This window comes from Eublepharis macularius, chromosome 3 (assembly GCF_028583425.1).
Source record: "Eublepharis macularius isolate TG4126 chromosome 3, MPM_Emac_v1.0, whole genome shotgun sequence".
NCBI lineage: Eukaryota > Metazoa > Chordata > Lepidosauria > Squamata > Eublepharidae > Eublepharis > Eublepharis macularius.
The window spans coordinates 182,656,971-182,669,181 of record NC_072792.1 but is presented as its reverse complement, the minus strand read 5'-3'; the positions used below and the strand labels follow the sequence as shown (position 1 = coordinate 182,669,181).

At 48.0% G+C, this 12,211-nt stretch overlaps 1 protein-coding gene across 1 annotated transcript in view; it reads right to left on the bottom strand.

Moving 5' to 3' along the window:
- Positions 1-12,211, bottom strand: part of PPME1 (protein phosphatase methylesterase 1) — a 29,600-nt gene that overhangs the window by 10,144 nt on the left and 7,245 nt on the right. Inside the window, exons 3-8 of the mRNA XM_054974033.1 lie at positions 10,113-10,205; positions 6,570-6,627; positions 6,409-6,460; positions 2,077-2,231; positions 1,190-1,280; positions 1,001-1,066 (exon numbers count right to left, since the gene is read on the bottom strand). Coding sequence (XP_054830008.1) covers positions 1,001-1,066; positions 1,190-1,280; positions 2,077-2,231; positions 6,409-6,460; positions 6,570-6,627; positions 10,113-10,205 — 515 coding nt within the window. The remainder of the gene's footprint in view (positions 1-1,000; positions 1,067-1,189; positions 1,281-2,076; positions 2,232-6,408; positions 6,461-6,569; positions 6,628-10,112; positions 10,206-12,211) is intronic.

Here is a 12,211-nt window from a genome sequence, read left to right as displayed (position 1 = left end):
AGCAGTTCTTCAACTCTGTATTGGACTTCTGCTGGATTTAAATCTTTGCAAATGTGCATGAATACACCCCTATTACATGTGCATCGAAATGTCTCTGAAACGGACTGTACCGACCCACATTTTGTAATCTGCCTGGAGTGTCAGTGAGAAAGGCAGACTAGAAATAATGTAAATAAATAAATAACAGGAAAACTAAGTCATAGCACTTGATGCAACTACCAGCGTGCTTTGCTTTTGTAGGATGCAGAAGGTGTTTTTGCTGGCTGTGCATTTTGTTACAGCTAGGCTCAAATTCTACTGCTAGCCACATTACTCAAGGCCCAAGTTTTCCTGAGATGAGCAACTTAACAACAACAACAACAACAACAACAACAACAACAACAACAACATTTGATTTATATACCTCCCTTCAGGACAACTTAACGCCCACTCAAAATGGTTTACAATATGTGTTATTATTATCCTCGCGACAATCACCCTGTGAGGTGGGTGCGGCTGAGAGAACTCTGAGGGAGCTGTGACTGACCCAAGGTCACCCAGCTGGCTTCAAGCGGAGGAGTAGGGAATCAAACCTTGCTCTCCAGATTAGAGTCCTGCTGCTCTTAATCACTACACCAAACTTGTGCCTGGACTGTACCACTGCAGACTATGGGGGTGTCATGGGACTGCATTATCCTTCAGACAAAAGTCTCACCACACAAAAGAACAAAAGTCAGGGAGAGAAGCAATGCTAAAACTGAATTTCTCTCTAATATGCTCCACATATATGACCTAAATAAACAGACTCCTCAAATATGCCCTTGCATTAATTGGCTCCTCCCTCTCTACAGAAAAATTAAAGAACATTTGGGATTTTAAAATGCAGTTGTGATGTAATTACTGGGAAAGCCCCCCCCCCCAAAAAAAGAATCATTCTCCCGCCCCTCCTACCTACTTCTCATCCATGTGCAAGAACTGAGCATTGATAAACTAAAAGGCAACGTCAAAAGGTGCCACCTACTCTTTGACTTGGCCAACCATTGAAACTCGGGCAGATTCCAGATTTCGTATCTGTCCACTTTTCACACTGCGGAGAAGGAAAGCAACCATTACAAGGAGAATGTGTCACAGCCGCCACTTTCCAGTGGCACTTGGTTGAAGCAAACTCACCACAGCTGCGCCCACCAAGAAGGCACCGGAAGTTGCTCACCTCCACTCGATGGCATTCTCGAGAGACTTAAACGTCTTGGGGCGACTCCGAAGGAAATTCTGCATGCTGTTCAGGGCGTCCATGGCGGTACCTACCAAGCGCCGACAAAAGGAGATTTAGCATGAAGCAAGTTTGCAGAGTTAGACAGGACTCCGGGGCGGGAGTAAAAAGCTGTATAGCTGTGATTAGGGTAAAAAGTCAAGCACATCAATACACGATACTAATAACCACAAATGACTTTTTAAAAAGAACTACACGTTTGTAGCCCTCAAAATCGAGGGGGGTGGATGGAGGGGAATACCACAATGTCCAGAGACAGGCCAAAATAGGAAATTATGAGGGAGCCGACTAGCCCTTCTAGCTGCACAGGGAGCTTCTCTCCGCCCTTTGCTTTCACTCTATGCCTTCTGCATCTCTACTTTAATTTCACCCAGAATAAACTAAACCGGTTCTATTTCCTCCAAGTAGGGACAGTTATTCCACATCGGATTTCACTTGGAAAGCAGATTATCCTATTTCAACGTGCAAGGGTTATGAGTTGCTCTAGAATAATTCTGGCCATTTGAGTCGCCCAGAGAAATTTCTAGCCCTGGGACACAGGAAACAGAATGGCATGTTTTAGGCTTGTATCCTTTAATTGTAAACTTCAAAACTGAATACAGGAAAGTCACAAGGACACTGGAATAAATTTAAATTACTGTGAAATTAGGAAGAGTTGCGGAAGATGTTTTGGGGGGCCAGAACCCAGTTCATACGATACATGAAACGGTAGGTTTAGCTGACAGAGATAAGATATACCCAAAGCTACAACCGGAGCAGCCTGCTATGTTCACAGCTAACTACGAGGAAGAGAAAAGTTGATTGGCAGACACCACTGAGAACCTTACCTTCCACTACATCGATCATACACAAGCCCAACAAACTGGGCACCGCATTGGATGCTGCCGTGTGCACAGCAATGGCGCCTCCCATGCTGTGTCCGATCAGCATGATGGGGGGAGAGAGGTCTCCGTACATCGCTTCTACCACATTCCCGATATCCCTGCAAACAAAGACACGCAAACAGGATTATTCTCTCGCATCTCTAAATGGATAACACCATCCATCTTGCCGAGGAGCTTTTGCTGGGGCACAGCAACTGTTCTGAAGAGCTTAATCGACGTCAGAGAAAGCCCCACCCCGAACACACACACGGCTAGAAATATTCATTCCTGCTGACTTGCACCAGGTTATGCAACAAAGAACCCGCGAACACTTATTAAGTATCCCTTCGAATGATGACAATAAACACAAATAATTCAACCTTTGTTGTATGATTTTTGTTTATCGTCATAGATCCAGAGGAGTTAGCCGTGTTAGTCTGTAGTAGCAAAACAGAAAAGAGTCCAGTAGCATCTTTAAAACTAACCAACTTGACTGTAGCGTAAGATTTCGAGAATCACAGTTCTCTTCGTCAGACACATTGAAGAGAACTGTGATTCTCGAAAGCTTATGCTACAGTCAAGTTGGTTAGTCTTAAAGGTGCTACTGGACTCTTTTCATGTTTATTGTCATCATTCAAAGGGATACTTAATAAGTGTTCTTTGCTGCATAACTACGGTTTACCGCAATACTCTCCTTACTGGTTTGACTCGCACCAGGTAGCGTGTTTTGAAGCAGCTGTTCCCTCTAGCTGCACCACCCAAGACTGCAGACCCCAGCAGTGACGCGTGACGTGTGTATGCAAAGGGACCACCTCTCACCATATGTTCCCCAGAGAGTTCTTTGCTCAGCCAGTCAACATCTTTTGGTGGTCCCTGGCCTCAAGGCCTAGTCTCACCTAGGGCCAGGTGGAACTCTCTCTCTGTCAAGACCAGGGCCCTGCGGGACTTTCTGCAGTTCCGTCGGGCCTGTTAAGACGGAGATGTTCCGCTAGGCCTATGGTAGTGGTTGAGGTCTGGGCGGACTACCTGGTCAGCCTCTCTGCTGTGGCCTTGGGTCTGCTATTTATCTGATACATCTATAAGCTGCCTGCCCCACCCTTCCAGGATGCTGAAGAGGTGTATATTGTTTTACTACTTTGCTGCTAATGGTTTATGGGTTTAAACTGTATTTTGTACTTAGTACTGTTACTATTAATTTTTTATTGTATTTATGTATTGTTTGGGTTGAGTTTGTGGGGACTGTCAGGCTATGGATGACAGGATACGGTAGACAGGGCTCTGTACCACTGCAACAAGAAATCCAAGCTCTTGGGTAAACGGTTTCATTCAGAAGTCCAATCTTTACCATATATATGTCCGTAAGAGGCAAAAGCCCATCTAGCAGTACACAGTTCCTTGATAGGAACAGCAACTTGAAGAAAGTACAAACTCTAAATACCCACTCATTTCCCCCCTCCCACCTCGACCACAGATTAGTGCGGAAACTGTTCTGGGAATGCAGGGAAGTGAACTACAATATTTCAGACATCGCAAGGTCACGTTGGTGAGCCTCAAAGAACAGGTAAGGCAGCTGGGTTCTCAGGCTGCGGAGGAAACGAAAGCTACGGTTAGAGCATCTGTAAAATGAAATCAAGGTACAGCATTAGCAATGGTTCGATACAGAGAGCCATGGAATGGATGTAGGGGTACAGACAGGACAGGGACCTTCCCCCACGCCTCCTTTTCTTCCTTGTTGTTGTTACCCGCCTGGAGCCTGCTTGCGGGGAGGGCGGGCCGGAAATTCAATAAATTAAATTAAGGTGCCACTGTACATCAGAAGTTGCTCCCCGGTACAGAGTCAGACCTCTGGCCTATCTCGTCCAGAATTGTCCACTCTGACTCACAGCTCTCAGGCTTTTCCAGCTTCTGCTGCCTGAGGCCCTTCAACAGGAAGCAAATATGCGATCCTGCATATAGTTCTGATAAGATAGTTGTCTAGCTTCACTGGAAGGTAGATGGGCTTCAGGGAAAAAAATATTTTTTTTAAAAACAGCAAGAGCCGTTTCAATCAACCCGTAGCTCTTGCCAAAGCTAGGAAAGCGGCCTTTGCGTGCAGCGTCTCCACGAGGCCCTGATGCGCGCAAGCAGGAGTTGGCACCACACAATGAGCAGCGAGCAGAAGGTGCCTTCGCAGATGGGCTCCCTTGCAGGGAGGCTAATGCCTCCGTCTGCACGAAGGACTCGTTCACCTTCACGACTCAACGGTGCCACGCTGGAGTCTCTGCTCCAAACGGGAACAGAAGGACGTGTTTTCAGGGAGCTGATAATTGCTTTCCTAACAGCCTGCCAAAAGAAGGGCATGGTGCTCTTAAAAGCAAGACGCTGTGGCGGAAGCTGCCACATCTGTGCTTTCAATCATGCACACTGCGCATTTCCCCCACAAGTGGTATCCAAAGATGTAGAGCGAGGCACGCCGAACTTTTGCCCCAGGTGACGAAATAGCAAAACGAGGGATCTTCGTTTGCAAAAGGGATTGGGGATCTCGGCCACTTTGCAGACACATGTCAAGAGTGCATCGGGGCACCTTGTGCCATCGCCACCCAGGTCCACAGAGTGCCCCATCAGGGGCCCTAAAAGGTACAGGAATTGGTATCAGGGGGTGGGTGGGAATCAGGGTCCACCAGGTGGATTTCTACAGCTGTGTAAGAAATCAGATGAATTTCAACTGATGGGGTGGGGGGACGAGAAACAATTGTACAGAGACACGGACACGGAGGCTATTGTAACACAACAAACACAAATCCCTTTTCAAAAGGAGAACCCAAAAGGAACCAGCTTGCAGCAGAATTATACAGCAGTAAGAAGTGCAGGCTGCAAGGCCCTTAGCTAAAATCTTATCAGGTAGCCTCAGGTGAGCCCCCGCATCATTGGACAGCCCCGTCTACACCAGCCAACTTTATAAAACTTCTGTTAACCGTTACCAGGATGATGGCTTGGAGACCGTGAGGTGTGAACGTAACGACGCAGCAATCCCCTCTTCCACCGCCCAACTCAGGGTCACAAACATCCTTACGCACACCTGCCACAGGAACCAAGCCAGAGGCCTGCAAAGTATTTCAAAGATTTTCAACATGCTATTATACTAATTATGATTGTGATTACGAGATGCCCATCAAAGGGTTGGAAGGTTGATGCAACTTCCACGCTCCCTCTTCGTAAAAAGTAGAGCTGGCTTCCGTTTGCCCCAGGCCTTGATGGCTGGCGTTCCCGTTTCTGCGTTCCATTTCCAGCAACGGACCACCTCCACTTGCCCACATTTGCTTGCAGCCCCTTTGCTTCCAGCCCATTTCAGCACAGCACGCCCTTTTCTTTAGGAAGGGGGAAGTTGGCTGCTGTGCCTGATACTGGAGTCCCGGATGGCTTTCTACAGCAGGAGAAACTCCTCCCAATTAATAATAGTAAATAATAAAAATAACATTTATCTACCACCCTTCAGGACAACTTAATGCCCACTCAGAGCAGTTTACAAAATATGCTATTTTTATCCTCATGACAATCTCCCTGTGAGGTGGGTGGGGCTGAGAGAGCTCCAAGAAACTGTGAGTTCAAGCGGAGGAGTGGGGAATCAAACCTGGCTCTCCAGATTACAGTCCTGCCGCTCTTAACCACTACACCAAACTGGCAATTCCCATAAGCAGTGGAGGGGCAAGTCTTGCCGTCAGAGCCATCTTGCTCCATAGCAGTGGTCTGCTATGCCTCCTTTCCAGCCCCAAACAGAGTCTCTACACCAGATACAAAAGATGCTAGAAAAAAAGAAGGTTATTCTGAAAGAGAAAAAAGGGGAAAGCCCTAGGCGGTCCAGCAGGTAGAAAGCAAAAAATAACGGAAAAAGCTATGCTACAGGCCCTACAGACCATATGCTCAAATGCCAGGTGCGTCGAGGCATGCCGTCATCAAGCTGAATGCAAGCGCAGCTGATCTGAGAAAGCCAAGGATGCCAGATGGCCAAGGCAGAAGCGGCAATGCACAACCCAGAAGCAGCAACCCATTACAGTTGGCCACAAATAGGCCACGTGAACGCTCAGTGGCTCTCTCTCCCCCTCTCAGGGCCTGGATCAATATCCAGCAGGCAAGAGCGGCGGCTGTGATTTTCTACATGAGAAGGAGCGATCGAAGCACTGCTTCCCAACGGGCAGAGGTTACACTAGGGTGTGTGTTAGAGAGCCAACAGAGCTTGGTTCTGGTCAGAATCGAGTGGTTTTCCAACTGGGCTTTCAAAGGCCGACCACAACAAAAGAATATTACGGGGTGACGTACTTGGACATGGTTTCTGCAGACAGGTCTTCCGGATTCCTAACTTTCGTCTCGCCTGCAAAAGGAAAACACAAAATCAAAATCTTGGGTGAGGGTGTGCATGCGTGAAATCTTCCGCCGTAGAAAAGCTTGGGAGGTACTTCCCCCGAAATGAACGGACTTACCGTGTCCCCTCAGGTCCAGAGCCACGATCCTGCACTGAATCCGGTTTATGATGGCGGACTGCAAGGAGGGACAGAACACAGAGTTGGCTCTTGCAAATGTGTCGGGCACGTTCGGGCGCACGGAGCTTCCCTCCAGCAAAAAAGCTTTACATCAGCTTCAGAGGTAGGCTCTTTGTGCCAGATTGGGGGAATGGAAGCGCTCGCTAGCCGGGTGGCCCTTTGGCCCGTGGTAGCAGGTTCGGACAAAAGGAAGGCAGGTTGGCATGGAGTCCAGGAATGGCTCCGAGGTGGGTGTGCGGAATATCAATGCAGCGGAAAGAGGGCACAGGAACAGCAGCCCTGGGAGCAGGCGACTTTCCTGTCAGGCCTCCAGCCTGGAAGGACAAAACGGGACTGTCCAAAGTTCAGGGGACTCGATTCTTAAAGGGAAAGAAACGCCTGGCCAGATTCTGTGACCAGAATGATGCGAGAAAAACAGATTTTCCCATCACCGTTCTGCACACTTTACTCTGCAATTTTTGCTGTTTTGCTAAATCTCCCTGCTCCTTCCACATCGACATGCTACAGAGGCTCTGTCCCTCTCTGGCCACCCCTGTGATTGCCACATGTATCCTGCACACCCTTGCAAGCAGACCCTCAGAACTTGGAGGACGAGAAGCCGGGCCTTCTGAATTCTCAGGGGAGCGGAAGGTGCTGAAAATTACCCGTGCTCCTGAACGATAGCAGGACCCCAGAAAGCAGTGACCAGCACTCAGAAGACAGGGAGAATATGGGAACGGGGGAAAGAGTGCTTCAGGTTGATGGACACTGGGGTGCACCAATGACAATGGGGTACTGTATTAAAAAGCCCAGAAGAACCTTTAAGATGAACCAACTTTATTGTAGCATAAGCTTTTGAGAACTACAGCTCTCTTCATCAGATGCGTGCTACTGGACTCTTTGCTATTTTGCAACTACAGACTAACACGGCTGACTCCTCCAGATCTATGACAATGGGGTATTGGTGACTGCCCTACATCCTCCTTTACATCACGGCTGTGTAGGCTGTCTAAAAAACATGGACTGGAGGCTCAATTGCTCAACTCCATTAAAATGCCACTCACAAACACACAAGACTGCACAATCAGTATTTATTAAAAAGCAAGTTTTTAAAAAATCAAAAGGCATGTAGAAGAATCATAGGGCTGGAAGGGGCCTCCAGAATCATCTAGTCTAACCCCCTGCACAAAACAGGGTATTCACAACTACCTACTTCCCACCCCAAAGACCTTTGCTCCATGCCCAGAAGATGGCAAAAAACCTCCAAGTTCCCTGGCCAAACTGGCCTGGGGAAAAGTGCTACCGGACCCCAGAATGGTGATCAGCCTTACCCTGAGCTTGTAAGAACGGCCACAAAAACTAAGCACTGGCGTAACCCTTCCTGCCCTACCTCTCATGATCTGCCCAGGTTCACAGAATCAGCGTTGCTGTCAGATGGCCATCTAGCCTCTGCTTAAAAACCGCCAAAGAAGGAGAGCCCACCACCTCCCGAGGAAGCCTGTTCCACTGAGGGACCGCTCTGTCAAAAAAGTCCTTCCTAATGTTTAGCCCCAAACTCTTTTGATTTAATTTCAACCCACTGGTTCTGGTCTGGTCTTCTGGGGCAACAGAAAACAAGAAAGGACATAACTACTGTTGAGCAAGTTTCACATTATATTTAGGAACTGTCCAGCGTTTGTGCCATTTTATCACAGAATTACAGCACAGAACCAGTGATTTATTTATTCTGGGGAGCATGCATTAACAACTCCTCTTTGAAAAAAACCACACATCCCTAAATTAGCATCTTATTCTCAGCAGGCAGCAAAGTGCAGCAATCATTTATTAGCTGCCCTGGATCAGTTCTTTACGAAGTGACATTTCACAGCCTTAACGGTTCTTTCACAACACACCCACCCTGCACACACAAGCACGCTCCCTCAAGAGCTCCTGAACGAGGGCGCTTTTGAAAAGGAGACACCCAGCTGAAAATAAGTTCAGGCTCCAGTCTTTGTTCCCACCATCTAACGCTTTTATGTAAATGTATTTATTTTTGGCACTGTGGTGATTAAGTGGCGTTCTGTGCTGAAAGCCATTTTTTTTTAAAGTAGACCTTTTGTTCCAGAAAATCAATTGGGTAGGGGAAAAAAAACCTTGCAGAGCTGCAAGAGGAATGGTTGTGGAAGGGGTCTTAACAAATAAGAAGTCCCCACAAAAAAAAAAATCTATCTACACAGAACAGCCTTTCTGACAGCCAAGGTGATGTTGAAGAAATATATATATATTTTAATCTTATAAGCACTCGGGTGTAAAGCAGCATTATTGGGAAGAAACAGAAAAGAGTCCAGTAGCCCCTTTAAGACGAACCAACTTTATTGTAGCATAAGCTTTTGAGAACTACAGCTCTCTTCATCAGATGCATGCATCTGACGAAGAGAGCTGTAGTTCTCAAAAGCTTATGCTACAATAAAGTTGGTTCGTCTTAAAGGGGCTACTGGACTCTTTTCTTTTTTTGCAACTACAGACTAACACAGCTGACTCCTCTGGATCTATTGGGAAGAAGATTCCTTTGAAGGCTTGTTACTGTTTGGCAAGAAAGTGCTGAGATGACAGTCCCATTCAAGGACTATACAACGGAGGCTGCAAGAACTGCATCAGCTGAACTTATACCAATCACAAAGCCTGTCCAAATGGGTGCCTTAACTTACAAAACGAGGGCACCAATGAAAACACGTAAGAAGTTGTCCAATGATGAACCCGACTGCCAGCTTAGCACCAACCCATCCAGTCGTACTTGCTCCACTCTCCAAGATAATAAGGACAGATGGACTCACGTTCTAGCTGTGTCTGAAGAAGTGAACTATGACCCACGAAAACTCATACCCCACCACACATTTTGATAGTCTTATAGGTGCTACTGGACTCTTGCTCTTTTCCAGGGGTACTCAGACTGCGGACTGGGACCCCAGACTGGGTTGTGACTCTCTTGCAAAGGAAGGAAGGGGAAACAGGGAAAGGGGGGCCTGGGAAGGCTGATGACCTCTGCGTCAAGTGACAAACGGCCAAATACAGCTTCTCACTCAATAATGAGATACGTTTGCAAAGAGCCAAAATGAAAAAAAGAAGGGGTTCAAGATAAACCGATGGGAGATTCGTGCACTTCGTATTGGGGAGGGGGAAGTAGAGGAGCACAACTTTGGAGGGGAAGCCAAAAAATAGAGTCAATTGAGAAATATGTCCCGTTTCAAAATGTGTGAGAACCGCTGATCGAATTCAAATGGTGGCTGCTTTCCAAAAGGTCGGGCAGAATTTTTCCCGGGACCTGCACTCTCAACGGGAGATGCCAGGGACCAAGCCAGGGACCTTCTCCATGCCGAGAGCCTGACCGTTCAAAGCAGCTCTCCTGCTCTGAAAAGTAAACCCTCGCTCAATACACGTTAGCGTAACAACAAATCTGTCGGTTATCATTAGGGCTATTTTGCCACGGAGAACTTCACAACAGCGCATTCCTCAGAGTTTACTTACAGTGAACACAGCCCAGGAAAGAGCAGAATGGCCTCCACCGTGTAGTAGGAGCAGGACGGGGCCTTCAGATCCACTCTTGTAAATTCGAAAAGTGTATGAACAGTTAAGGACATGCTTTCGAAAGAAAAAAAAGAGGTTTGACTCAAGATGCAAATTGCACCCTTTTTGATTCTTCACTGAGAGACTCTCTGCACGAGACATCTTACACGAAGACGCTCAGGTGTTGGGAAAAGCAATGTTGGCCGGGAAGTGTAGTTTAAAAAGACAGAGACAGCCGGAGATCACTCCTCAGAGGGTCTGTTAATTTCATCTTCGCCTCCGGGAAGGCTCTGTCAATTTCACGTCCCCTTCCAGGAGATAAAAATGAAATGAACAGACCCTCTCAGGAGCTATCTCCGCCCGGCTCTGTCTTTTTAAACTATGCTTCCTGGCTAACATTGCGTCTCCCTACACTTGAGCGTCTTCGTGTAAAATGTCTCGTGTAGAGAGACTCTGAGACTTGCCCAGCCTTACAGCTTCTACACTCAAACATAATATTCCCACCCAACTCGGGGGCACAGCTGGCTCTTCACAATCCCAGAAACATTCAGGAACGACCACTAAGCCCAAAATCGCAATCTGTCTGGTCTTGCCAGATAATTCCCCAAGCCCTTCACTGCAAACACTCAGGTGTATGAGTTAAAGTAACTTCATTGAAGAGACATATCAGTATCAAGTTCCTTAGACAGTAGCACTGGCAGAAGTGACGCAAGAGGGGCGAGCAAGGTTAGTTATAGGGGACGTTCCCGTCCCTGGGAAAGGGGGACCGTTAAGAGTTTGGGTGCGAAGTGGCCAGAGCTCAGGAGAGATGGGATAAGGGAGGAATGAGCTCATCACAGTTCTCAGGGAGGACTGGCTTCGGCTGGTACTTCAAGGCCACGTTCTCAAGCCGGCTGGGAAAGTGAACGCAAAGCACCTGCAAGATAAGCAACTAACAGCCAAGTAGCAACTATGTTCCCCTTATACACTCTCAGAGGTTCAGAACATTAAGCATACAGACAATCATGGCAGATACACGGGGTGTATCTCACAAGAGTCCAGGGAAGGGACATCTATCTAGGATGCTTCATGGCACTAGCAAGGGGGTGTCTATGAATTATGCCACACATTGTGGAGCAGGGACAAGGAGTTGGGACAGAGGGAGAACTGGGTATTGGTTGGACGTGGGAGCGGAACAGAGAGCAGAAAGTTTAAGTGCCTCTAAAATGGGACATTTTAGGGACCATATCCAAGCAAATGATAGGATGTGACCTCTTTTCATGCCAGTTATTGCAGGAATTCTCTATCTGATGGCACTACACCAATGGGAGGGGCCACTGGGTTAGTTTAAAGACAGAGCACTGCCTTTCCCCAAATCTAACCAAACCTCTTTCCTCAAATCAGGCGTGCTGGCCCACTCTGTCCAGTTCTACCACACAGCGCTGCAACGAATGTGGTCTGCCCCATGAGCTACAGCCCCTCTCCATGACCTGAGGCCCCTGGGCCAATGTCTTCACACCGACAGTAAGGCATTTTTCACTTTAACGATGTTGACAGAGCATTAATGTTCAGCATGCTTTACGCCATCCATCTCGTCTAGGTCGAAGGTATCGCGAGCCATCGCCAGGCTGCATCCCAAACACGCCCAGGAATGTTTGGCCTCAAGGAAATATGCTGTAGCAGGCTGCCCCACACGAGCAGGTCAGTGGTCTGCGATCCTCAGCCATTGCTCTTCAAATTGGGACCGAATGAAGGCGAAAACAAGAAGCACCATCCGGGCGGAATTACCTCTTGCCCCTCTAAAGTGAACAGGAGCTCGCCAAGAGGAGACATCCTCAGAAAAAAAGTACCTGTCCAGCACCGCTGGAGGCGCAGAAGGGATGTGCAGTTTGCACTAAAGCAGGGGTGGGGAACCTCCGGCCTGCGGGCCGTATACAGCCCGCAAAGTCATTTGGACTGGCCCGCGCAGGGCGAACCCCCCGATCCCATCCTTCCCCCCCCCCGCTCCCACTTACCCACTTGGCAGGGGGGCATGCTCCCTGGGGCGCCCCTTCCCTGGGGGGGGGATGCGTGCTCCTGCA